General features: G+C 46.2%; 1 protein-coding gene across 1 annotated transcript; it reads left to right on the top strand.

Annotated features, from left to right (window-relative positions):
• The first annotated feature begins 3,900 nt into the window (after positions 1–3,900).
• On the top strand, positions 3,901–11,189 carry LOC128067331 (serpin B4-like). The gene is made up of 8 exons (XM_052660319.1): positions 3,901–4,038; positions 4,656–4,845; positions 5,431–5,487; positions 7,226–7,354; positions 7,669–7,790; positions 8,842–8,980; positions 9,275–9,430; positions 10,785–11,189. Exons 2-8 carry the CDS (start codon positions 4,681–4,683, stop codon positions 11,187–11,189), a joined length of 1,173 nt encoding a protein of 390 aa, XP_052516279.1. The 5' UTR covers positions 3,901–4,038; positions 4,656–4,680.
• Positions 11,190–25,704: the final 14,515 nt, after the last annotated feature.

Genomic DNA, 25,704 nt, shown 5'->3' with positions numbered 1-25,704 from the left:
GCTGGGACTGCAGGCTCTGCTCATGGCAGAGGTTAAAAAGAAGCAGGGACAGTATCAAGCCTGGAGACGAGCAGAGAATCAGTACCCCACACACGTGCTTCCATCACAGGTTGGTGGGAAAATGAACGGAGCAGCTTCTGGGGAGGGCAGTCCAGTGGCTCTAAATCATCAACTTTCCATGTGACCCAGATGTTTCACTGTTGGGTAAATGCCTGAGATAGTAAAACAAATGTCCACAGTGAAGTTTCTAAATTTTATGCAGTCCAAGAGAGCATCTGAAATCCAGCCTTCACTCCTAGTGACTGTGAGGCTCACGAGGAGAATCTGGGGCCCCACTTCCACCCCTCCAGATTTTGTGGAAGGACATGATCTCTCTTGAGAGGGCAGAAGATGTAGGTTCTTTTCATCTAAACACAAGGAGATTTGTCAGTAAAGGCCCAGAGTCTGTCTCCACACCTCCCTCTGGGGAGTGGATACACACGAAGTCTCCTGAGCCAGGTACCTGCCTGGAGAGCTCACCTGGGCCATTCACCGCCTTAGACACCTGGGTGTCTCCTCCCCACCACACTGTGCCTCATTCATGTCTTTCTGAAATGGGGGAAACAACGGATCTGCCTGAATATGGTGTTAAAGGGGAAAATGGGTGAATACATAACCCCCCTTAGTAAAAGTCAGCAGTTTACGGCATTGTTCTGCTATTGGAACGCTGAACACATGAAGAGAACGTGGCTCCAGCAGTAAGAGACGTAACCGTGACATTCAAAGAGCACGATTCTCTGTCTCTTCTCTCTTACAGGCATTTGACTCTGTCCTCCTGAGCACGAGTCAGGAGCTGGTGTGCGACAGAGCATGATGACTGAGAAATGTCTTCACCAGCTCAGCTCAGTTCAGCTCAGTTCAGCTCAGCTCAGCTCAGTTCAGTTCAGTTCAGTTCAGCTCAGCTCAGTTCAGTCGCTCAGTCATGTCCGACTCTAGTGACCCCATGAACTGCAGCACACCAGGCCTCCCTGTCCATCACCAACTCCCGGAGTTCACTCAGACTCACATCCATCAAGTCGGTGATGCCATCCAGCCATCTCATCCCCTGTCGTCCCCTTCTCCTCCTGCCCACAATCCCTCCCAGCATCAGAGTCTTTTCCAACGAGTCAACTCTTCGCATGAGGTGGTCAAAGTACTGGAGTTTCAGCTTTAGCATCATTCATTCCAAAGAACACCCAGGACTGATCTCCTTTAGGATGGACTGGTTGGATCTCCTTGCAGTCCAAGGGACTCTCAAGAGTCTTCTCCAGCACCACAGTTCAAAAGCATCAATTCTTTGGCGCTCAGCTGCCGGGAGCCAGCATGAGGAATTCCACCCGTGATGAGGTCATGTGGCAGAGCTCTGATGGCAAGGCTAATCAGACCTCAGCTTTTCCCCCTGGAATTTCCTGAGCATCCACCAACCCCCCCCCCCCCCCAAAAAATAAGAATCTGCCTGCTTTTCCACTCTTCTGATATTCTCTGGAAAAAAGTCAACTCAGGGCTTTAGTCTTCTGCATTTGAAAGGGATGTTTCAGTTAAACCCCCTCTGATAGCTCTCTAGCTTGCCTAACAGGTTCTCCTGGACCTCTTACAGCTTGTGAATTGCTTACAGCCCCCCAACTGAGAGAGGCACAAAGCTTAAAAGCATCTTAAAGATATAGAGCCTTTTCGAAAGAGTTAAAAATTATATTGGTAGAGGGTTTTCACTGTTGACTCAATGACTGCTGCCAGGTCTCCATATTCTTTATCTTTTAGGCACCTGGGAGGATGTTAATCAATGTAAACGGGATATGGAAAAAGATATATAGAAGTTTTGATGTTAGCAACACTAGACTTTTGAGTTAAGTACTTTTCTCTTTGTTATATATCACTGCACTCCTCTTGTGTCCTTGCTATGTAAGAATGTAACTTTATTTAGTGCTTTCTGAGAATGGCACCAGACTTTGGAAAGATCAACACAAGTAAGTCTTCTGGTTGACAAACCCTTATCAGAAAAAAGGCTGTAAAATGTTAATTGGCCCTTTTGGCCAGAAGATGATGTAACTCACCTAAGACTTGTGTATACAATTAGGTATGCAGAGAGAAAAGCCTGGTTTTGATAAGAGTCTGGACTGCTAACACTATATAACTTTGTGTTACCCATTGATCTCCATGTTTTATCAAAAGTATAAACGGCCTTCTGAACAACAGAGGACGGAGCCAGTCGCTGGACTGGTTTCCCCCGTGTCTCTCTCTCTTTTTCTCCCTCTCCCTCCTTTCCCTCTTTTCTTTAATTTCAGGCTGAATTCCCATCTGGTGCGTGGAGGCTCACCAAGTCTACTTACTTGCCCTGGCTGTTAAGACCTGCGCAAAAGGGAGCCTAAGGCGAGGCACCCTTAGATATTCAAGCGAGCGCTGGTGGCCCAACGTAGATGGTGCAAATTCCTTGTCTGGAATTTTATTGGTCTTCCATGTAATCCAAGTTATTCAGCCCTCTTTCTCCACTTAATTTTCCTACTACACTATTTCTTCCTAATCTAATCTTATATTAATAAATAAATAAGTTTTCCTCGCCAACGCCATCCTCACTTCGAATTCTCTGGATCCACCGGGGCTGGACCCTGGCACTCAGCTTTCTTCACAGTCCAACTCTCACATCCACACATGACCACTGGAAAAACAATAGCCTTGACTAGATGGACTTTTGTTAGCAAAATAATGTCTCTGCTTTTGAATATGCTGTCTAGGTTGGTCATAACTTTCCTTCCAAGGAGTAAGCGTCTTTTAATTTCATGGCTGTAATTACCATCTGCAGTGATTTTGGAGCCCAAAAAATTAAGTCTGATACTGTTTCCACTGTTTCCCCATCTATTTCCCATGAAGTGATGGGACCAGATGCCGTGATCTTCATTTTCTGAATGTTGAGCTTTAAGCCAACCTTTTCTCTGTCCTCTTTCACTTTCATCAAGAGGCTTTTTAGCTCCTCTTCACTTTCTGCCATAAGGGTGGTGTCATCTGCATATCTGAGCTTATTGATATTTCTCCCGGCAATCTTGATTCCATCTTGTGCTTCTTCCAGTCCAGCGTTTCTCATGATGTACTCTGCATATAAGTTAAATATGCAAGGTGACAATATATAGCTTGATGTACTCCTTTTCCTATTTAGAATCAATCTGCTGTTCCATGTCCAGTTCTAACTGTTGCTTCCTGACCTGCATATAGGTTTCTCAAGAGGCAGGTTAGGTGGTCTGGTATTCCCATCTCTTCATAATGGACCTCAATTTATTTTTCTGGTACATCTTTGTGTAAGAATGAGAAAACTGCCCCCTAGATGGCCCCTGAGAGCAGGTGACTCTGCAGGAAAAAGAGTTTCCCTTCGACCTTAGAGCTCAGGGACCAGCTGGGTGGCTGTCAGGAGGATGGGGTCACAGGGAGGACCGCAGCCAAGGTCCCACTTTTTGGGGAAGGCAACTGATACCTATTCTCCGCACATGGCTGAGACACTTTGCCAGTATCTCTTAAACTGAGAATTTGAAATATTTTCCTACTTGTGCAAATAATTCTCAAGGACATCATCATGTTGGCCCAGCTCTCAGAACATAAAATAGAAAATGTAAGCTATTTCATCACTTTTGTTAGAAGTAGTCTTAAGGACAATTCAACATGTAAGAGAAGACAGATTCTTATGGGTTATGTCTGTTTGGAAATAGCAGCTCAAGGCATGTAAAGAAGTCGGAGCCTAACTGTACTGTCGTTGGTCTTAGACACCTACAGGTATTTCCCAAGAGCTAGTGACTGCAGTTCTGTTTCTTCTGGCGATGAGAAGGAAGTAAAGGAATTGGACAATAGTCTAATCTTCACTCACAGAGACTGTGCTTGTGAAGGTGACAGTACCTGGTGAAGAAACCAGAAGTTGATCTACTTGAAATACCAGCTGCTTTGAGGCACTGGAGGCGGCTAGAGAGGGATATATCCAGGGCTGAGAGCTCCCGGCACACAGGCTTGCAGACTGCCTGCCCAGCTCCTCCTGGAACACAGGTAACTGCTTCCAGAAGCTCTGTGTAGCTCCATGAATCCTTTCTGGAAATAGCGAGGATTAGGGTCTTTTTTCATCCTGCTCCTATCAATATTTCTTTGGATGGTGGCTCTTCACTTATTCTGCCAGAGCAAAAGTGAAGCATCTTTTCCTCCTCATTTAGTTCTTAGATTATTTACTTACTTCCCAGAAAGTCTTGCTTCTTTGGAAGCACATGTGATCAGGGGTAGGACGTCTAAGACCCACAAATCCTTCAAGTAAGATCCTTCTACAGAGGAAGGTGCCTAATGGGAGATGGCTGAATGTTACCACATCAGTCTTTGCCTGGTGTCTGTTATAAATCATTTTTTACTCAGTCTTAATGCAATCACTAAGGAGGAAAAGATAAAGATATTCTATTACTTTTTCACAAATTTTCTTTAAAAACTAATTTCAATAGTCCTCTAATTATGAAATGTATACTGTTCATTTTAAAAGGCTTGAAAAGTAAGAAGACAAGAAATGCTGATTGCCAGAATCACGCAACCCACATATAAGATATTAAAAAAAATTATTACAGTATTACAGACTAGCCTTCCTTCACTAGAGCAATGATAAAATGCATCTGATGCTCTTCCAGGACTGCCAGACCACATCCGGCCACCATGAGTTCCCTCGGTGAAGCAATCATCCACCTTGCAATCGATCTGTTCCACCAGATCAGACAATCAGAGAAGGAAAACATCTTCCTGTCCCCTTTCAGTATCTCGTCAGCCTTAGCCATGACTTACTTAGGGGCCCGAGAAAACACCGCGTCAGAAATGGAGAAGGTAGGTGGCAGCTGCCTTTCCGTCACAGGTCTGCACGGCTTGTCTGCTGGCTGGTGTGCAGATGACCACAGGTCTGCCTGTCCCCGGTCCCACGGGAAGCTCAAGCAGCCCCACAACTTGGTGGGCACAGAGTGGGGCACGCACTCTCCCGCAGGGCTCCCCCCTGCTCCTGTGCCTGGACTTCTTCTGGGGGCTGGGATGAATCCCTACAATTGCCCAGGAACCAGAGGAGGCTTTAATGGAAGAGTTCACTGGAAGTGAGGCCCTGACTAAGATCCACGGGAGACATCTTTACGTGTTTCCTCAACAATTAATGTAAAACGAGACACGATCCTTTGAAGTGGACAGCGCTCAAGCAGCTTTGTGCTTTCCACACACAGACTGTGTTTTAAGGATGAAGCTTTCACTGGACAGTTCCGTGTGCTTTTTCTTTGTTTCCTCTTGAGTTTGTCTCTGTGAGGGGCATTTATTTGGTATACAGTTTTGTTTGTGGGCATTCTTTTGTCCTTCCGTTCTTTCTTTTTCACTTCCTCTGATGTGTACAGATCGTTGCAGTCTCCTTGTCCCACTCCCTGTCTCCTCCAGGTCCTTCACTTCAGTGAAATCGCAGAGAACCCAAGAGGACAAGCTACAGGAAATCCCGTGAGTCAGAGAGCATTGGAAGTGGAGGAGGTCATCTGTCCAAGAGGGTCGTAGCTTAAACTGGAGATTTCAGATAAACTGGGAGAAGTCCATTTTTAGAGGTCATGCTAGGCAAGCTGGAGAGAATTGTTTCTCAGTTCACGTGTGTGCGTGTGTGAAATCATTTCAGTTATGTCCTACTCTTTGTGACCCCATGGACTGTAGCCCTCCAGGCTCCTCTGTCCATGGGATTCTCCAGACAAGAATACTGCAGTGGGTTGCCGTGCCCGCCCCCAGGGGACCTTCCCGCCCCAGGGATCGAACCAGCATCTCTCATGTCTCCTGCCTCAGCAGACAGGTTCTTTACCACTGGCACCATCTGGAAAGCCCTCTCATTTCACATTACATACTCATTTACTTCCCTGGTAGCTCAGACGGCAAAGCATCTGCCTGCAATGAGGGAGACCTGGGTTCGATCCCTGGGTCAGGAAGATCCCCTGGAGAAGGAAATGGAAACCCACTCCAGGACTCTTGCCTGGAAAACCCCATGGACGGAGGAGCCTGGTAGGCTACAGTCCGTGGGATCACAGAGTCAGACATGACTGAGCGACTTCACTTCACTTCCCTTCACTTATTTACCTCATATCTTTGTTTTTCTGAAAGTAGAGAAGCATATGCTTAAAATCAGGGACTCAGAAACCTGAAGGAGCTTCAAATAGTGATCTGCTGTTCAGGAATGAGGAACACGGCAAAAATACAATGGCTCTCAGCCACAGTGACATCATCCCAATTAGCCAGGGGCAATAAAAGGCTTGCTACATCGCATGCAAATACTTTCAGATAGGACAGCAGGACCAGGGTATGGAAACTCTGATTAAGGTTATATATTATTATATAGAATAAAAATAAGTATACTAATCACAATATGTTGCTATAATTGCATAGTTTTAATTAACTCTCAGATTAAGAGCAATAAGCATATGATCAAGTGTATTATGGAGTATTTTGGAAAATGAATGAGAGCTACGGTTTATCTAAATAGTCTAAAACTCTTAGCCAAAAGTGAGAGATTCTGAATTGAGACAAGCCTACATTGAAAAAATTATCTGTATCTCCTTGGAGAAGTTTCTAAGCTCTCCGAGCTCTCCTGTCTTCATGTGAATGGCACTGAAGACTTAGAGATGCTGAGGTACAGCTGTTCCCAGGCTCTCTGGCACCCACTGTTCCTACACTGGGAAGTGTGGCCGTCACAATGAAGAACCACAGATCACAGTCAACAGGTCTTAGGAGGTAATCCCTCAAAGGACTGTAACAGGGCATCGAATCACAACATAGGACAACGTACAGATCTCATGGTCTCACACAGCTGACGACTGTTAGGAATCCTCTGCGGCTCTAGCCCTCCAGGAGCTTCTGTTCAGCTGAGACCTTCACCCTAACTGTTGGAGATAACTGAGGGACAGTGCACTGATGGAATGCTGATGCTTCTCTGAGCGACTGAACTGAACTGAGCTGAGCTGATGCATCTCTAGTTCAGCAGAGGAAAGGCTGGAGTGTGTTAGAGCAGGGAGGGAGAGCTACCTGGAAGATTTAATGTAAAGACTGGGAAAGCTAATTCCAGTAACACGCGCCAATTAGGGGAAGTAGCAACAACCATCATCCCCGGGGATACCTCCCTCTAGACAGGGACCCAACAGACCCTGGGGGTGTAGAGTTCACACTGACAGAATCCAGTGAGCTCACTTTTTGGTGTTTGAAGGTTGAAAAGCCAGGAAATGTTCATCATCACTTTCAAAAGCTTCTGACGGAATTAAAGAAATCCACTGATGCCTATGAGCTGAGGGTCGCCAACAGGCTCTATGGAGAAAAGGAGTTTCCGTTTCTCCAGGTGAGTTTCCTCGTCTTTCACACCTTTAGTCTGCATGCCGGGTCCTCGGGCCCCAGCTCCTAATGGAGGGCGAGGGGTGCAGAGGAGCCTGGGGCCCCACATGGGGGCATTACTCCCAGGGGCCAGGCTCCCCAGCCACAACCCCACCCGCTGGAGTGTCCAGAGGCTGATAGCACACCAGTGAGGAGGGGCTAGGCATGGGCTTGTGAACTCTGCTTGATCAGGATCTAACACATCGCATTTAATTCGGGAATACCGACATGGTTACTGATGAATCACTTTCCATTCCTGCTCTCCTCCTGCTCACGTCACAGGAATACATGGATAATGTTAAGGAATTTTATCTGGCCAGTGTGGAATCTGCCGATTTTAAACATGCTGCAGAGGAAAGTCGAAAGATGATTAACTCCTGGGTGGAGAGCCAAACCAATGGTAGGTTATGACAGAGTCACTCATTAAAAGTCACCGCTGAGTCCCCGCTGTGTGTGAACACAGTGTGGACCCTGCCCAGGCTTCCAGGAGCGGGGGTGAGACAAGATCAAGGAGGGTGGGGAGGCCCTGCAGGGGGCGGACGGTCCACGTCAGTGCAGAGAGACCCGGGCGGGGGTGCTCCCAGGACCAGCCCCCTGCAGGCACAGCTAAGTCTGGAAGACAGTTTCTTGTGGATCCCAAGTTTCTGCTCAGACTTCAGGGTGATTCATAAGTTTTCCTTTCAATTAGAGGCTTAACTTCTGGATTATGATTCCCCAAGAGAAGATATTAGAAAGGGTCCCTTTGTTAATCGGGAAACAATCTTCTCTCCCCCAAACCACCCTTTCTGCAGAAATGACCCCCTGCAGTAGGAGGTGTCTGGCCCACGTCCCCCTCCCACAGGATTGTCATAGGTGTCCTCCCCTCCCGGGGCAGGTGGCTGGACAAAGTCTCCCTGCTCGAAACAGAGGGCTAACCTGCAGCAACTCAATGTGGAGAATGAAGATGAAGACTCCTCAGGGAATGGTGTCTGCCACGTGCTCTTGATTACTGCGTGCATGTTGATTGTCCAGAAGAATATTCTGGCTACTTCTTCAGAATATTGAGCTCAAATTTGAAAAGACAGAGAGGGAGGAAGGAAGGAAGAACAGGAGAATGCTCACAGGCTGGAGGAAGCAGGAGAGGACGCAGGGGGGCAGTGAGGGGGGGTGCAGAAATGTGATTTGTGGAAACCGTATCTAGAATCAGTGCATCAGGGTTCCTTGTGACATGACTGCGGCCCCCACACACACACACTGAACACCTTCCCAGGCAGGAGCAGGGGCGTCTCCGTGAGGGCGGCTCCATGAGGCCGGGGCCGTGAGCAAAGCCTCACCTGGTGAACCGCTGGGCATGCGGTCCCTCACGGGCTGACTTGTGCGAGTATTTAATCATCACTTGCAACTTTCAAAGCATCTGACAGACAAGCCACTCGTGCCTTTCACGACAGACCTTTGGTTTTCTGTCTTTGCAGAAAGAATCAAGGATCTGTTTCCCAAAGACTCTCTCGACAGCACTACTGTTCTGGTTCTGGTGAATGCCGTCTATTTCAAAGGGCAGTGGAACCAGAAATTTAAGAAAGAAAGTACTGCGGAGGAAAAATTTTGGCTGAACAAGGTATTGTCCGTAATTAATTTATAATAATGTAGCATAGCTCTGTGTAGAATGTGAAAGTTAAATACATATTTGATCATTTCTTCTATAACTGCCAGTAGAAGTAGGATCTTTCAAGGCTCTTTTTTCACCTTTATTTAGTTGGTAATAGTTGAAGAAACTCTTGTCTCTAATTCAGATTTCCCAGACCATCTCTTAGAAGGAAGATGAGTTTGGTATCTCAATAAGATTATCTTTTTTTTCTCTTTTGGACTAATGCCCACTTAGCATTTTTTTTGCCACATGAATTTATTGCAGGATACAAGCAAACCTGTGCAGATGATGAAACAAACCAATCACTTCAATTTTGTGTCACTGGAGGACGTGCAAGCCAAGATCCTGGAAATCCCATACAAAGGCGGAGAGCTGAGCATGCTGGTGCTGCTTCCCAGTGAAGTGGACGGTCTGCAGGAGGTGAGGCCTGGCGTTTACAGTGCTTCACGCCGTTGCTTACACTGTTGGTGACACAGGGCCCGTGTGGGCTGCTCACGGAGGCAGTGCTCACAGAATGCTGGCGATGCGCCAGGAGAGCAAAACACTAGCGTGTGTCGTTTCTTCTCTGTTGAGTCTAATGGAACATCATGAAGGAGAACTTGGCATCCTGTGATTTTCCAAAAACATAGCCCTTCCAGTGTGATGTGGAAGAATGTGTAGAAAACCTTAACTTCACGGGACCCAGTAATATTCTGAGAAAACTAGAATATCACTTCAAAAAATATGCTTGGCTCACACATTAATATTTTGCAGCCATCAAAACTTCACCTATTCCCGTCTATTCATTTGAAGGCAGGGGAAACTAAAAGTCAAATGCAGATGACTCATGGAAAATATACGCAAATTCACTCACGAACAGAATCAAACAAAGCAAAACAATGCTGAGCTCCATTCTGCAGACTGAACCCCATGCTTCGTAGAGAGGAGACAAACCAACCCATCCTGATGTTCACTTTCCATTTAGAAGTATTCTCTCAGAGTTATTGGAGCCTCACTGCTGGGAATTAAAAAGAAGTGAATCTTCCTTTCAGCATTGTTATATTGGTTCAAGATAATTTGTAAAGAAACCGATAACAATATCTGGCATATAAACATCATTCCATAAATGGCCATCTGCAACTACTCTAATAGCCAGTGATGCTGAATTTGCAGTGAACTTGTCACACATAAAACATACATGTGGCAGCTTAGGGACTAACACACAAGGCTTAAAAGTATTGATTAAGGAAACACACACACTGAATCTCTACTTAATGGTGGTTTCATGCAACAATTTAAACTTGATTAGAGAAACATGTCTATACAGGAAAAGTTTTCAAATCGGTCAAGCAAGTTAAAGGAATAATAATGGGTTGTACACTATAATTATATCATGCAAAAACTGCACAAAAAGACGTTAACAAGACAAGACTATTTGAAAATGAAACGTAGTGATCTGGCAACTTAAGAAGCGAAGATATATAGTTCATCTTTTACAAAATAAATTTATTTAATGGTTCTGCTGTTATGTATGGGCATATATACACATATATATACAGAAGGCTCAGTTTATCACATAAATATTACAAAATATTCAGCTTATACAGTAAGATTACATGCAATATATAAATATTATATGTATATAGTATAGTGAGTTTATATGTATAATACAACTGAACCTCCTGTATTCATGTTTACTGTGAAGATAATTGTTTTCCAGACATTTCAATCCAAGGTTAGGTGGGCCCCATGACCGCTGAGAATCCTGACAGTTGTTCCTTTTCCACTGTTCCAGCTTGAAGACCAGCTCACTGCTGAGAAGCTAATAGCGTGGACGAGCCCACAGAATATGGGGAAGAGACAAGTGGATTTACACCTGCCTCGGTTTAAAGTGGAAGAGAGCTATGACCTCGTGCCCACACTGCAAGCCCTGGGGATGGTGGACGCCTTCCGTGATGGGGCCGCCGACTTCTCAGGCATGACCAGGAGACGCGATCTGCTGGTATCAAAGGTCGTACACAAGTGCTTCGTGGAGGTGACCGAGGAGGGCACGGAGGCAGCGGCTGCTACTGATGTAGAAATTATTACAAGAGCAGGAAGAAATTCTGAGAGTTTCCGCTGTGATCACCCTTTCCTGTTCCTCATCAAGCACATCAGGACCAACAGCGTCCTCTTCTGCGGCCGAGTCTCTTCCCCTTAGACGGCCTTGGCCAGCAGCCACGCTCGGGGACGTTCAGAGAGTGTTCCCGGAGCTCGAATGCTGGTGTAACAGGTTCCCTTGGATTCATTCTCCTTTCCAACCTCACAGTCATCTCTAAGAATATAGTCACTGAAAGAGCACGTCTGTCCTTCTCCCTCTCTTTCCACAAACACATGTAAACCTACTCTATTTCCGCATGGAAGCTCCCATTTGGACAAAATGTTCAACTTATGATAAAAGGATATGTCAATATTCTATCTTCACTTAACTTTGAAATAATATATCTGCTGTTTCAAAAATCACATCTATTAGTCAAATCTACTCAGCTAGACCTCCACAATTATTTAAGTGATATGGGGGACACTCACAAGCTGAAAATGTTTGCTCTTTTGAAACAGGTGATCAATAAAACAGTACTTTTTCAGTTTACTTGGTGCTTTTCTTTTTATTCTTTCTTTCTTTTCAACAAAGTGCAAGTGGCCTGCCACACATTGGAAAGATAATTTGGAAACATATGAATTTATAAAAAGAAAAGTTCAAAACCAGAGTAGAGCATGATACGCCTGAAGAAAAAGGCTGGAACCAGAATGTGAGAAGATCACGGCCCGTGTTAAGGTCTGGCCCCCTCAAATATTGGAAGGAAAGTGAAGCAAGGAATGCTCTCCTGCCTTACTGGTGGGGACACAAGAGGGTGTGACTTTGGGCTTCCCAGGTGGGGCAGCAGTAAAGAATCTACCTGCAGATGCAGGAAACACAAGGGACGTGGGTTTGATCCCTGGGTCAGGAAGATCCCCTGAAGAAGGAAATGGCAATCCACTCCAGTGTTCTTGCCCGGAGAACCCTGTGGACAGAGGAGCCTGGCGGGCTACAGCCCGTGGGGTCACAGAGAGTCGGACACGGCTGAGCGCCTGAGCATGCAGTCGTAACTTGGAAGTGAACACAAACAACTGAGTGGGACCTTCCTGGTCACAAAGTCCTTTTCTGGTCCCAGTTGTTATTCGTAAGAAAAAGGTTTTAGCCTCCTAGGTTTTCCTGAGTATCAAAGTGAAAGTCGCTCAGTTGTGTCTGACTGTTTGTGACCCCACGAACTATACAGTGTTAGGACCAAACTGAAGCCAGGACAGGCTCTAAGGGGCAGGCTAGGCCTGAGAAAAGCTGAGGCTCTGGGAATTCCCGCAGGCAGTGTAGCTCGATCAATCAGAAAAAATCCCCGTAGCCCCCCGCCCACGCCAGACCTGAGCCAATCCAGATAGGGATGCGAGGTTTAAAAGTCCCATGCACACGTTCGGTTTAACCAATCAGCTATGCTGTTACAGAAACAAACAACCGTCTGTATAAAAGTAGATGTGATTCAGAACTCAGGGCCCTTGTCGGATTCCACTGTGCTGGATGAAACCTGGGCCCTGGCTTGAGCTAGCAATAAATCCCTTTATGCTTTTGCATTGCTGTGGACGTCTTATTCTCTCAGTTTTGGGGACTCAGACTCTGGGCATAACATTTGGGGGCTCGTCCGGGATCCCTTTAACTGGGAAGAATAACACTCCCCCGGTAGAGGGGGTTTCCTCACTTGGAGAAAAGCTATCTGAACACCGGTGTTAAGTTTGGTTAGCCAGTGTAAGACCGAGGCCGCAGCTGGCTCTGGTGAGAAGAAAGCTCTTGTCAGGCTTAATCAGGGGCGAATTAGTCGTCTTAGCCGGCCTAAGGCCGAGGCCGGGCATCATGCTGGGAAGGCGGCTGGCTCTGGAAGACCTAGCACTGTGTTCTCGGCCGAGGTTTGTCTCCTCTGTTCGTCGCATCTTTGTGCGTGCCGGCATTGTCACTGCTCTCTGTGTGTTCGTCTTGTCTCCTGTGTTCTATCCCGTAATCATGGGGCAAGAGACTTCCACTCCGTTGTCCCTTAGGACTGACCGTTTTTCTGATTTTAAGTCTAGAGCACAGAATCTATCGGTGCTGGTGAAGAAGAACAAATTACTAACTTTTTGCAGCACAGAATGGCCGACCTTCCGTGTAGGCTGGCCCTCAGAAGGCACCTTTGACTTGGGAACTGTACACCAAGTCCGAGATATCATCTTTCGACCGCGGATCGGACACCCTGACCAAGCCCCCTCCTTGGGTAAAATCTTTTTGCCTCAACAGGGATTTTCTACCCCTCAGGTGTTGGCGACACATGTAAGAAAAAAAAAAAACCAAAAATCTCAAGGAGCCTGAACCAACGGTGCCGCTATATGCCCCATCTTGCAGGGGGAATTGTTAGGGGAAGCACACTGATTGAAACCGCCCCACCTTGGCCAGGCACCATAGTAACCATTTGCATGAGTTGTTTTATGACAGGAGATCCTGATTAGGAATACGGAACTAATAAGCCTCCACCAACCAGAAGAGTTCTGGAAAGGTTTAAAGGAGACACCGCCTGTACATTGTGAGCCACGCGGCAGAGCAGTTCTCCTGGGTTTCCTTACCCTGCTGCCCTCCACCCGGGTGCCCTCTCCCAATAAAATCTCTTGCTTTGTCATCACATATGTCTCCTTGGACAATTCATTTCTGAGTGTTAGGCGAGAGCCCAGTTTTGGGCCCTGGAAGGGGTCCCTCTTCCTGCAACAAATGGTGACTCTGGTGGGATTCTTCTTCACCGAGACTGACATCCTGACCACTCGGGGTACTCAGGGGCCAGCTTGCCTGCCAATGGACCAGACCCAGAGGCCGCAACTGGGACCCTTTTGTGCCTGGTCTCCTCCTGACGCAGACAACTGGCCAGAGTGCCCCGACCAGTAAGAAACAAGAAACTTTATTGATCTCTCTCCCCTTCCCTCTCTGTCTCCTCTCCTTAACACTTCCTACCCTTCCCTGTTTTTCTAGTCCCCCTGGTCCTAGACGCAGAAATCTGGTCGAAGGGCCCTCAGCCTGAGCTGAGGATTGGAGACTGATCACCTCCTCTTGGCAGGAAACTCGAATTCTGGTTCTGATTTCTGGTAGGGCCGAGTTCCAGTCCTCCCTCCTCTGGAAGCCCAGGGAAAAGTCCCGTAATGCCTGGGTACCTGTAGGTGGCAGGAGACGTCTGTAAGGCCACCCCTTTTGCCCCCTCTCCCGCCTCCTCCCCCTTCTTCTTTCAACCTGGCTTCCTTTCCTCCCTTAAAATCTTTGATGTTACGGAAAGGCTTGGTGGGCTACAGTCCACAGGTCGCAAACAGTCTGATATGACTGAGCGACTTCACCTTCACTCTGATGAAGACTGCCGGGTTTATATGTGTGTGTTTTAACTCTGTGACCTGAAGATTTTTGATGGCCATTTTGCTTTGTCTGGCCACCATGTGGTTTAGACCTGCCGCCATTTGTTAGACCTTGATTTTCTTTCCCTGTGCCTTGAGACCAGAGCTCTTAAGAACACTTGTCTAGAATATCTCTAACTCCTGACACTGAGAAGAAAAAAAAAAAAAAAAGACTTAAAGCCAAATCCTGCACTGTGTCTGTCTAAATATGTCTTGGTATGTCTCTGTCTCTGGATAATATTTTTGAGGTTAATTTGTATATGAGATCTATTTATTTGGCTTAAAAAAAGGTAAGCGCTTACAAACCAAGTAATTCTAAATTGAACAATAAATTCCAGGTTCATGTAAACTGGGAAATATTCAATGTTAAATACCTGATATTAATGTTTGTTTGTTGACCTATTTAATATAGACATGTCTTAGAGTACTTAACGTTAAATATATATATATTTTTCATTGTACCTAGGTTTAATATGTTAAATATTATATCTGTTACAAGTTTGTCAACAAGAAAATTACCTCAAGTAAAAAACTTCCAAAAAAATGTCAATGAGATATGAGCTTTTAGACAGACTCTATTAAGAATAATTATGCTTTAGGAATGTCTGTCTGAAATAGTCTGTCCAAATTGGGGTAACTTGAATTGGGTTGTGCTAAACTAAGTGATGGAAATTCACTAACTAGCTAGCTCATTTCCAAATAGAGTAAAATTTTGAAACATTTATTACTGAACATTAGTTTCCTCTTACAAAGAAGCTAAAGAAATTTGGGACTGTTAATGACTAAAAATAAGCTGGTGCAAAAACTTGAATTTGGCTTTTCTCTCTGTTAAAAGGACACACTTTCTTCAGATGTTGAACTGCATTTGACAATAGATTTAAGTTCATTTGCCTCTTAAATGGTCTGTTCTGTATTTGCCTCTGAAATCCCATACTGTTACTTTGGCTGAGTGAATAGCTATTGCTTCACAGTGACCTATAGTCCCATCTGACTGAGTGCTCGAAACCTTTTTGATATTTGTTGACAAAACTTACTAAATCATTCTATGAAGCACTTTTGGCTTCTAGCTGACTTTGGGGTGCTTCAGAGGGCCCCTGAAGCATCCCAAAGAGAGATATTAAACTGTGTTTATTTGGTTGGTTAAATTACATAAAAAAAGAGTATCAAATGAGTAATAAATCTTCTCATATTATAATGTGGGGTAAAATTACTAATACAGATATCCTAAAAATTATATGGAGTTTTTAACATTCTGATATGTCCTGGTATTTTAATGGAAAACCTGATGACTTCACAAAAGTTAGCAAAAAGACTGAATGAACCAGTGAATATGCTTATAACTTTTATGGTTTCTATCTGAAAAATTATGGGGTTAAATCTTATGTTTTCAGAGAGTAGGGAAAATCTTCCTCTCAAACTAATTATGACAATACGTTGGTAAAATTAAACGTTATAAACAAAACAATTATATTTTCTATCTGACTCCTCCAAAAATTGGAAGTTCTTAAGTTCCCAGTAAGTTTATCAAATGAGTTAGGAAGTTTATCTCATGGATACAAAAATCTCAAGAAATTTTTGAGACCTTAAAAAGGGAAAAATTCACCTAGATTTTTTAGGCAAAATCTGTGATAAGCCTTTGGTGTGAGTTTCTCAGCCCTGTTTTATTTTAAAAGCTCAGTCCGAGACTCTATAAATATTTCAGCAAAATAAAAAGCCTATAATCAATTATGGTTATAAAAATCATCAGACCAAAATCAGTGAGAACAGACCTATTTTGCAAACAAACTAGCCTTAATTTGGTTATATTTAATAAAAATAAGGGTAACTTTAAGGAGAAAAAGATATTTCAAAATGTTAAATCCCAGTTTGTTAATGGAGGTCTGCATCTAGTAAGACTCATCTCTTAGATAGTTCTTTGCTGTTATGTGATGTTAATGTAAAATTTAATCAAATTCTTGAAGAACACCCTAAGTTTGTTTCTGAAGCGTATCTCAGTAATCTATCTTTGGATGAAGATCACATGCCTCATGGCCCGCAACCAGGACTGGGAAAAGACATAATTTAAGGGACTGTCTCCAACATGGATGGAAGGACTTTTTTATCAGGAGAAACTACACTACACCAGGATGAGAAGACAACGACATCAGAGGGAGACAGCTTCCCCGAGATGCTGGACCTGAGTCGTATGATCATTTATGTTTCCCTGACTTCTTAGGCCTTTGCATATAAGTCAGATGCTTTTCTATCATAGGCCTGATCCTATGCTAGTTTCAAAATCAATCCAATTGTTGGGTTTGTGGCCAATAACCTGTGTCTAGTTCTGGGTTATCTTGGTAAATTTCTCTACTACCAGACTCTAACTGGTTGGCCCTGAGAAATTTTACTTAAAAATTAAATCATACTAAAGATAATCAGTCTAGTGACACTAAAAAACTGGGCTATGTTCCTTATAGATGGTGCCAATATATGATTTCCCTGGAGGATAAAGACTCTACAGGGCAGACTAAGTCAGATGACCTGAAGATATACTGGGCTACATCTAATGAAAGTTCTTAACATAAGTCTTACTTGTGACTTTACTAATACTGCTGGCTATGTTGTTTGTATTTCACCTGTTTTACAAAATTGCTGTTTCTTACACTGTATGTGTGTGAGGCCTCTAATAGAATAATATATAGTCCCATATGAGATCAATGGTGGTAACAGTGTAACTCTAGATATGGCAAGAAGCGACAAGAGGGAATATTTTCCTGGACCAAAAAGCTAGTAAGACAGGTGGTCCAGAGAATTTTAGATACTGTTTCACGACCTAGTCCAGTAACAGCACATTGAGTGGCCTGTTTACCTGAAAATGGACACTCTCAGCACCCTGGGATAAAATGGTCATGAGGTGCCCCCCTCATAATCATGGTCAAGTTTATGAGCAAAAAGGGGCTCTGCCAACTGAAGACTGACACTCACCATCTGCATCCACAAAGATTGAATCATGGCCGCTGCAATTGCTGACTTTCAACGCCCCTGAAAGGAGTTCAGGGTGAAAATCAGGAATGAGGCATTCTGTGCTCTGGAAAAAAAAAAAAAAAAAAAAACTGGCAAAACAGGCCATCAGATAGATCTTTTCAGGAAAAGATTTTATGAGTCCCAATTCTTGCATCTTCTCATATCTAGAAAAACACTGTCATTAATGGTAAAATCTGCTTTGGCTATTAAAAAATAGTTTACAATTAAAAGTCAAAATAGAGTAGCTACGGTTCAGATATCCTGGAAAATAACTAGGTGATGCTATGGGTGTACTTTTAGATTAGAGCTTGTATTGTTCCAAGCTGGGGCAGTCCTATGCCCCATTTGGACAGGAAGTTATCATAGTCATTGTTGCCTAGTTCCCTAAAATTAAAACTGAGCGAGACTCTGTGGGGCTCTGGAGTACAGATCTGCTCTGTGTTCTCCATTTCTTATCTGTAAGATATAGACTTTGTTCAGCCTCCTTGGCCTTCCCTGAATTCCAAAGCGTAGATTCAAACAATTGTTAATCAGGGAAGGGAGGGGATACAAAACCAAAAACTATCAAAGGTTGGTACAGCCTCCAGACAGAGTCCTGGTTCCTACTCAAAGTAATATGCATAACAATGTCTTTGAGCCCCCACCCAGGTAGAAGATGGTGACTTCAGACTGAACACAAGATTCTTGGAGCACTGCTCTGTTGCCTCACCACCAACCAATCAGAAGGGGTCACAAACCCTGTAACCCTCACCCCAAATGCTGCCTTCTGTTTCCAGGGACCAGAGATGACCATCCTGTTAGGTCTCCTGTTTGGCCCTTGTCTATTTCATCTCTGAGAGGGGCCAACTAAATTGCTGCAACTACAAGGGCAGAAGCTGGTTTCAGATGTGAAAAACCCCAACTTAGATCAGGTAGAGAGACTTCTGCTCTGCTAGGCAGGCCTACGCCCATGCACAGCAGGAAGAAATTACAGAAGAAAGAGACCTCCGCCCCAATTCCCAAAATATATCTTGAGTATGAAGTCTCTCAGGGGGCCTATGTGCTGTGTTAGGAGAAAAACGTTGTTTTTATATGAATCACTCAGGGGTAATCAGGGAGTCCCTGGCCAAGATAAGAAAAGGGCTAAATCAAAAAAAAAAGAGAGAGAGAGAAAAAAGTCTCGAAATTAATTTGAGTCCTGGTTCCAACAGTCCCTGTGGTTAACAACACTAATTTCTACCCTACTTGGACCGCTCATTATACTCCTACTCATTCTAACTTTTTGTTATTAAATAAAATATATTTAAATGTATTTTAAATAAATTGATAATCTTTGTAAAAAAACAAATCAGTACCATTCACGTAATGGTACTGAGGCAACAATATCAGGCAGTGTCTCAGAATGGAGAGGAAGATTCCTCTCAAGGATAAAAAGACAGGGGGGAATGTTAGGACCAAACTGAAGCCAGGACAGGCTCTAAGGGGCAGGCTAGGCCTGAGAAAAGCTGAGGCTCTGGGGATTCCCACAGGCAGTGTAGCTCGATCAATCAGAAAAAACCCCCTAGCCCCCCGCCCACGCCAGACCTGAGCCAATCCATAGGGATGCGAGGTTTAAAAGTCCCGCGCGCTCGCACGGTTTAACCAATCAGCTATGCTGTTACAGAAACAAACAACCGTCTGTATAAAAGTATATGTGATTCAGAGCTCGGGGCCTTTGTCTGATTCCACTGTGCTGGATGAAACATGGGTCCTGGCTCGAGCTAGTAATAAACCCCTTTATGCTTTTGCATTGCTGCGGACGTCTTATTCTCTCAGTTGTGGGGACTCGGACTCTGGGCATAACATACAGTCCATGGAATTCTCCAGGCCAGAACACTGGAGTGGGTAGCCTTTCCCTTCTCCAGGGGATCTTCCCAGCCCAAGGACTGAACTGGGGTCTCCAGCATTGCAGGCAGAATTTTGACCAACTGAGCTATGAGAGAAGCCCTTGAGTAACAAAGGGCAGATTCAATCAGCTGCTGACCAGGCAAGGGAGGAAGTGCAGAAACAAAGAGGGCAATTAAGAGACTAGAGTGCAACATTAAAGTGGGATCCTGGTTCCCCCTCAAGGGATATACATACAGAACGTGTTTGAGCTTTTTTGCAGGAACTAAGCCCCCACCCCAAGTGGAGGATGGTAACTTCCTTCTGGCTGAGCAAAATTTTCCTAGAGCACCACCCTGCTACCAATTGGAAGAGAATCATATGCCCTGCAGCGCTCACCCCAAATTTTGCTTACAAAAAGTTCTCCCTCCAAATTATTGGGGAGTTCAGAGTTTTTTGTTTTTTGGTTTTTTAGCCCAAGCCATTCATTCTCCTTGCTTAGTCCTTCAATAAACCTTTTTCTGCTCCAAACTCTGACGTTTCAGTTTGACCTCTCTCTGATGGGGCACACAAACTTGTTTGACTCAGACAGTAAAGAATCCACCTTCAGTGCAGGAAACTCGGGTTCAGACCCTGAGTCGGGAAGATCCCCTGGAGCAGGAAGTGGCAACCCACTCCAGTACTCTTCCATGAAAAATTTCTTGGACAGAAGAGCCTGGCGGTGTACCATTGTTGGGGTTGGACTGAGCGATTGGTACGCAAACACACACAAGGATAGAAACTGTCAGACTATATTTAAAAAGCAAGAATCAGTATAATAAAGAGTCTGACTCATTTTTGACAATTGACTATTGACAACGTTCTGTGGTTTAGTCACTGAGTCGTGTCCAACTCTTTGCGACCCATGGACTGTAGCCCAGCAGGCTCCTCTGTCCACGGGATTCTCCAGGCAAGACTAGGGTGGGGTTGCCATTGCCTTCTCCTCACAACGTTCTAGTCCCACCCCTGTTTGTTTCCGTCTAACCACCCCCACCCTACACACACACACACACACACACACACACGCACACACACACACACACACGCACGCACGCACACGCACGCGCACACACACACACACACACACACACACACACACACACAACTAAGCCAGCTGGCAAGGAAAGGCCTGGAGCTCCCTCCCCCGGTACCTGCAGGAAGTGCAAGCCAGGCGACCTGACGGCGCCCAGGAGCCTCCCCCAGGCCAGCTCCTAACCGTGGTCAAGCCCTCCAGGCTCTCGGCAGCCAGGAACCCTGCCACAGGCTCCCCAGAAACCTCATCACACGAGGAACTAACATTCTTGGGGCGGGTGTGGAATCACGAATCTCAACATCCAACCTTTTTTTTTTTTTGATGGGGAGTCCATCTTACATCCATGGGAGGACCACAACATCCCATCTACGGCGTCTACCTGTCACGCGAGGGTCTGTTCCTCGGTTCTTGGTCTCGTCACAACGAAGATCTGGAGGGACGGACATTAAAGCCCCCTCGGCGTGTCGCAGCTCTCAGGTCTTGGATAGACCGTGTTAGCGCTCTCAGGTCTCCAGTGGACCGTGTTTTAGCTCTTGGACAAATCAGTGTTATGGCTCTATTTTGTGCAGAAGATAGTAGGAGAATCCATCTTTCAGGCGTGAGGGCACGTCGACCTAAAGAGACGAGGAGAAGAGCGCCCGAGCGCGCGGGAGAGAGCGCGAGCTGGCTCCGGCTGCTCTGTGTTTCCGTCTCTCTCCCCGGGCCTGTCCTCTGTAAACTGGGCCAGCCAGGCGCGGCGCTCGTCTCCCTGAGGCCCTCGCCCCTGTGACCAGCCAGGCGCGGCGCTCGCTTCCCCCGAGGCCCTCGCCCCTGTGACCAGCCAGGCGCGGCGCTCGTCTCCCTGAGGCCCTCGCCCCTGTGACCAGCCAGGCGCGGCGCTCGCTTCCCCCGAGGCCCTCGCCCCTGTGACCAGCCAGGCGCGGCGCTCGCTTCCCCTGAGGCCCTCGCTCCTGTGGCCAGCCAGGCGCGGCGCTCGTCTCCCTGAGGCCCTCGCCCCTGTGACCAGCCAGGCGCGGCGCTCGTCTCCCTGAGGCCCTCGCCCCTGTGACCAGCCAGGCGCGGCGCTCGTCTCCCCGAGGCCCTCGCCCCTGTGACCAGCCAGGCGCGGCGCTCGTCTCCCTGAGGCCCTCGCCCCTGTGACCAGCCAGGCGCGGCGCTCGTCTCCCTGAGGCCCTCGCCCCTGTGACCAGCCAGGCGCAGCGCTCGCTTCCCCCGAGGCCCTCGCCCCTGTGACCAGCCAGGCGCGGCGCTCGTCTCCCTGAGGCCCTCGCCCCTGTGACCAGCCAGGCGCGGCGCTCGCTTCCCCTGAGGCCCTCGCCCCTGTGACCAGCCAGGCGCGGCGCTCGCTTCCCCCGAGGCCCTCGCCCCTGTGACCAGCCAGGCGCGGCGCTCGTCTCCCTGAGGCCCTCGCCCCTGTGACCAGCCAGGCGCGGCGCTCGTCTCCCTGAGGCCCTCGCTCCTGTGACCAGCCAGGCGCGGCGCTCGCTTCCCCTGAGGCCCTCGCTCCTGTGACCAGCCAGGCGCCGCGCTCGTCTCCCTGAGGCCCTCGCCCCTGTGACCAGCCAGGCGCGGCGCTCGTCTCCCTGAGGCCCTCGCCCCTCGGACCTTCTTTCGCTTCCTTTCGCGCGCTTCTCCCCTCCGTGTCTGCAGCCGCCGCCATTTTGGACTCCTCTTCCCTGTTCTGCCCGCCTGACAGACTGAAAACAAAACGCAGGGCTTCCCTGTGGTCCAGTGGTCAAGAATCTTCCTGCCAGTGCAGAGGACACGGCTTCGACCCCTGGTCCAGGAAGACCCCGCACGCTGAGGAGCCGCAGCCGCTGAGCCCGGCCGGAGAGCCTGCGCTCCACCGCCAGAGCGAGCCGCCGTGAGAAGCCGAGGCCGGCAGCGAGACCCAGGGCAGCCGAAACAGCAGAACGAGTGAGTGAGTCTTTTCAAAAACCCCACTTAAGAGCGCGTGCAGGTTGACCGAAAGGATGGCAGAAGGCACAGCCTGCCGACACTGGCCACCTGAAAGCCTGATGGTTACATTAATATCAGACAAACTGAGCTGCAGGAGGGGCTGTTATCAGGGGTGGAGAGGCGGTGACACGCGATGGAAACCGATCAGGGGCCAGAAGAGGGTCTAGAAACAGGCCCAGCATGTGCACGGGTCACAAAGATTCCAGGGCCCTTAAATCACCTGAGGGTGAACACAGTCTTTTCAGAATCCAAGTGATGCTGGGGCGGTTGAACGTCCACATTAAGAATAATGAGCCACTGAAGAGGAAAAGTTAAAATTTTGCATAACCTCCTTCTCTTTCTGCCTCTGTCACTCAGCTTGCCCCTTGCAGAGTCTGGATCACGCAGGTCGCACAGTCTCAGAAAGTGGGGCTTGCAATGCTAGGACCCGGAGTTTCTCTCACTCACCCTGTCCTGCTCTTTGTAATCGCCCAGCCCCTGCAAACCTGCTTACTCGTGCCTGTCCATGTAAAGACCAGACATCCCCCTCCCCATCTTGACCACTGTCCCCACGCATGAAGCCCCTAAGTTTAAACCAGCCTGTTAACAGCTAGTGTTGCCCACTACAATCTGTCTGTAAAAACTCTGTAGTCCCTTTGTTCAGGGCTCAGAGCTTGGAGTGTTGACTCCTCCGGGCCCACCGGCGTAATAAACCTGAGTTCTCCAACTCTCCGAGCGTGGTACTTGGTTCCTGGAGCACTGGTTTCTGCAACACCACAACGCATATTTCACAAAAATTAATTCAAAATAAATCATAGAACTGCCATACGACCCAGCAATCCCACTACTGGGCAGACACACCGAGGAAACCAGAACTGAAAGAGACACGTGTACCCCAATGTTCATCACAGCACTGTTTATAATAGCCAGGACATGGAAGCAACCTAGATGTCCATCAGCAGACGAATGGATAAGAAAGCTGTGGTACATATACACAATGGAGTATTACTCAGCCATTACAAAGAATACATTTGAATCAGTTCTAATGAGGTGGATGAAACTGGAGCCGATTATACAGAGTGAAGTAAGCCAGAAAGAAAAACACCAATACAGTATACTAACGCATATATATGGAATTTAGAAAGATAGTAATGATAACCCTGTATGCGAGACAGCAAAAGAGACAGATGTATAGAACAGGCTTTTGGACCCTGTGGGAGAGGGAGAGGGGGGATGATTTGAGAGAGTAGCACTGAAACATGCATATTATCATATGTGAAACAGATCGCCAGTCCAGGTTCGGTGCACAAGACAGGGTGCTCAGGGCTGGTGCACTGGGATGACCCTGAGGGATGGGGTGGGGAGGGAGGGGGGAGGGGGGTGCAGGATGGGGAACACTTGTACACCCATGGTGGATTCATGTCCATGTATGGCAAAACCACTACAATATTGTAAAGTAAGTAGCCTCCAATTAAAATAAATAAATAAAACAAAGACTATTGGGTATACCAAAAAAAATAAAATAAATCATAGATCTAAATGCAAAAGCTAATATCATAAAAGTTCCAGGAGAAAGTCTTAGCAGACTTGAGATGGACAAAGATTTCTCAAATAAGACAGAAAAATAGAAACTATAAAAGAAAAGATTAATGAATTGCATCCCATTAAAGTTTAAAACTGCTTTTTAATGACACCATTAAGAAAAATATACCTGACAGAAATTTTTTATTTAGAATATATTAAAAGCAACTACACATCAATAATGAGAAAGCAAACAATCTAATAAAAATGGGCAAAAGATTTGAACAGACATTTCACAAAAGAATATGTATGCAGGGTCAGCATGCATATGAAAGGATGCTCAACATTATTAGTCAAAAGGAAAATGCCTAACTACAATGAGATGCCACCTCACATCCATGAGAATGGCTGTAATGAAGAAGACCGGCCACACCACCCACTGGTGTATCTTCAGGACACCTGCAACGCTCACTCATTGCTTGTAGCAGAAAATGGTATGGCTGTTTTGGAGAACATACTGGCTGTTTCCTATACAATTAAACATGTATTTATCATCTGACTCAGTAACTTCGCTCCTAGTCATCTACGCAAAGAGAAGTGAAAACATATGTTCACACAGACTTATGGGCATAGCAACACTATTCATGGGCTTCCCTGGAGACTCAGTGGTAAAGAATCCACCCGCAGTGCAGAAGTGAGTTCACCCTCTGAGTTGGGGCAATCCCCTGGGGAAGGAAATGGCTACCCACTCCAGTATTCTTGTCTGGAGAATCCCAGGGACTGGGGAGTCTGGCGGGCTACAGTCCACGGGGTCACAAAAGATTTGGACACAACTGAGCAACTCAACAAAAATTATATGTATAGCTGCCATACCCTGGAAGCAACAAAAATGCCTGTCAATGAGTAAATGGAAAAACAAATGTGGTTTATCCAGATGATGGGACACTGCTTGTCAGTAGAAAGTAATCAACTACTGATATCCCAACTAGCCTCATGAATCTGAAAACACAGTGCCGGGCGACGGAAGCTAGGCAGGAGAGAGGACACAGTCTGAGCCCAGATCCGCCCTGGAGCGATTGGAGGCAGGTCAGCTGTTGGTGGAGCAGGGTCTGTTCAGGGACAGCTGACTCAGAAGCAGAGCAAAGAACCTTGGAGGATGATGCAAGTGTTCTGTATTCTGGGTGTGATAGTGTTTTCATGTGCACATTTATCAAAATTTGTCAAGTTCTAGGCTTAAAATGGTGTGTTTTATGAGCACATTTATTTCACAATATCAAAATGCTCATGAAATTGACAAGGAATAATCCACTGTTGGAGCTGAGGACGAACATACGGGAATCCTCTCTGCCTGGCAGATTGTTTTATTTTGTTTGGCGTTTTGAGTTTTAATTTATGTTTTGCTAACGTGTTTCTCTATTCTCTTTCCTAGGTTCAGTTTGCCGCACTATATGCTAAGAAATAAAAAAGCCACACATGAACTGAATATAAGTTTTTGTTTTCTTTTACTCCGGTATTATAATCTACCAAAATATTAGAACTGGTGGGCGTCTCAAAACCCCTAGTCCACAGTCTTCACCAAAGAGACTGCTCCTCTCCATTAGTGCACAAAAGTACAAGGCGTTGATTTCCTACAGGAAGACAGTGGAAGGTCATTAAGGAGCCTTGATTTGACCTGCTATCTGCACATCACAAACAAAACATTTCCGTTTCAGGAAAAATTGTAAATATATACACTATTGCAGTCATTAATCATTGATTTTGATGGTAAGACTGGAATTCAAGTAAAACAATTTTTTAAAGAGCGGGTATTTCCATAAGCCTGTGAACACCCCGGCACCGGTGGTGGTGGTTGCTTTACGCCAAGGCAGAGACTGTA

The sequence above is a fragment of the Budorcas taxicolor genome, chromosome 22 (assembly GCF_023091745.1).
Source record: "Budorcas taxicolor isolate Tak-1 chromosome 22, Takin1.1, whole genome shotgun sequence".
NCBI lineage: Eukaryota > Metazoa > Chordata > Mammalia > Artiodactyla > Bovidae > Budorcas > Budorcas taxicolor.
The sequence above is the reverse complement of the archived record's forward strand: the minus strand, read 5'-3'. Positions and strand labels throughout refer to the sequence as shown.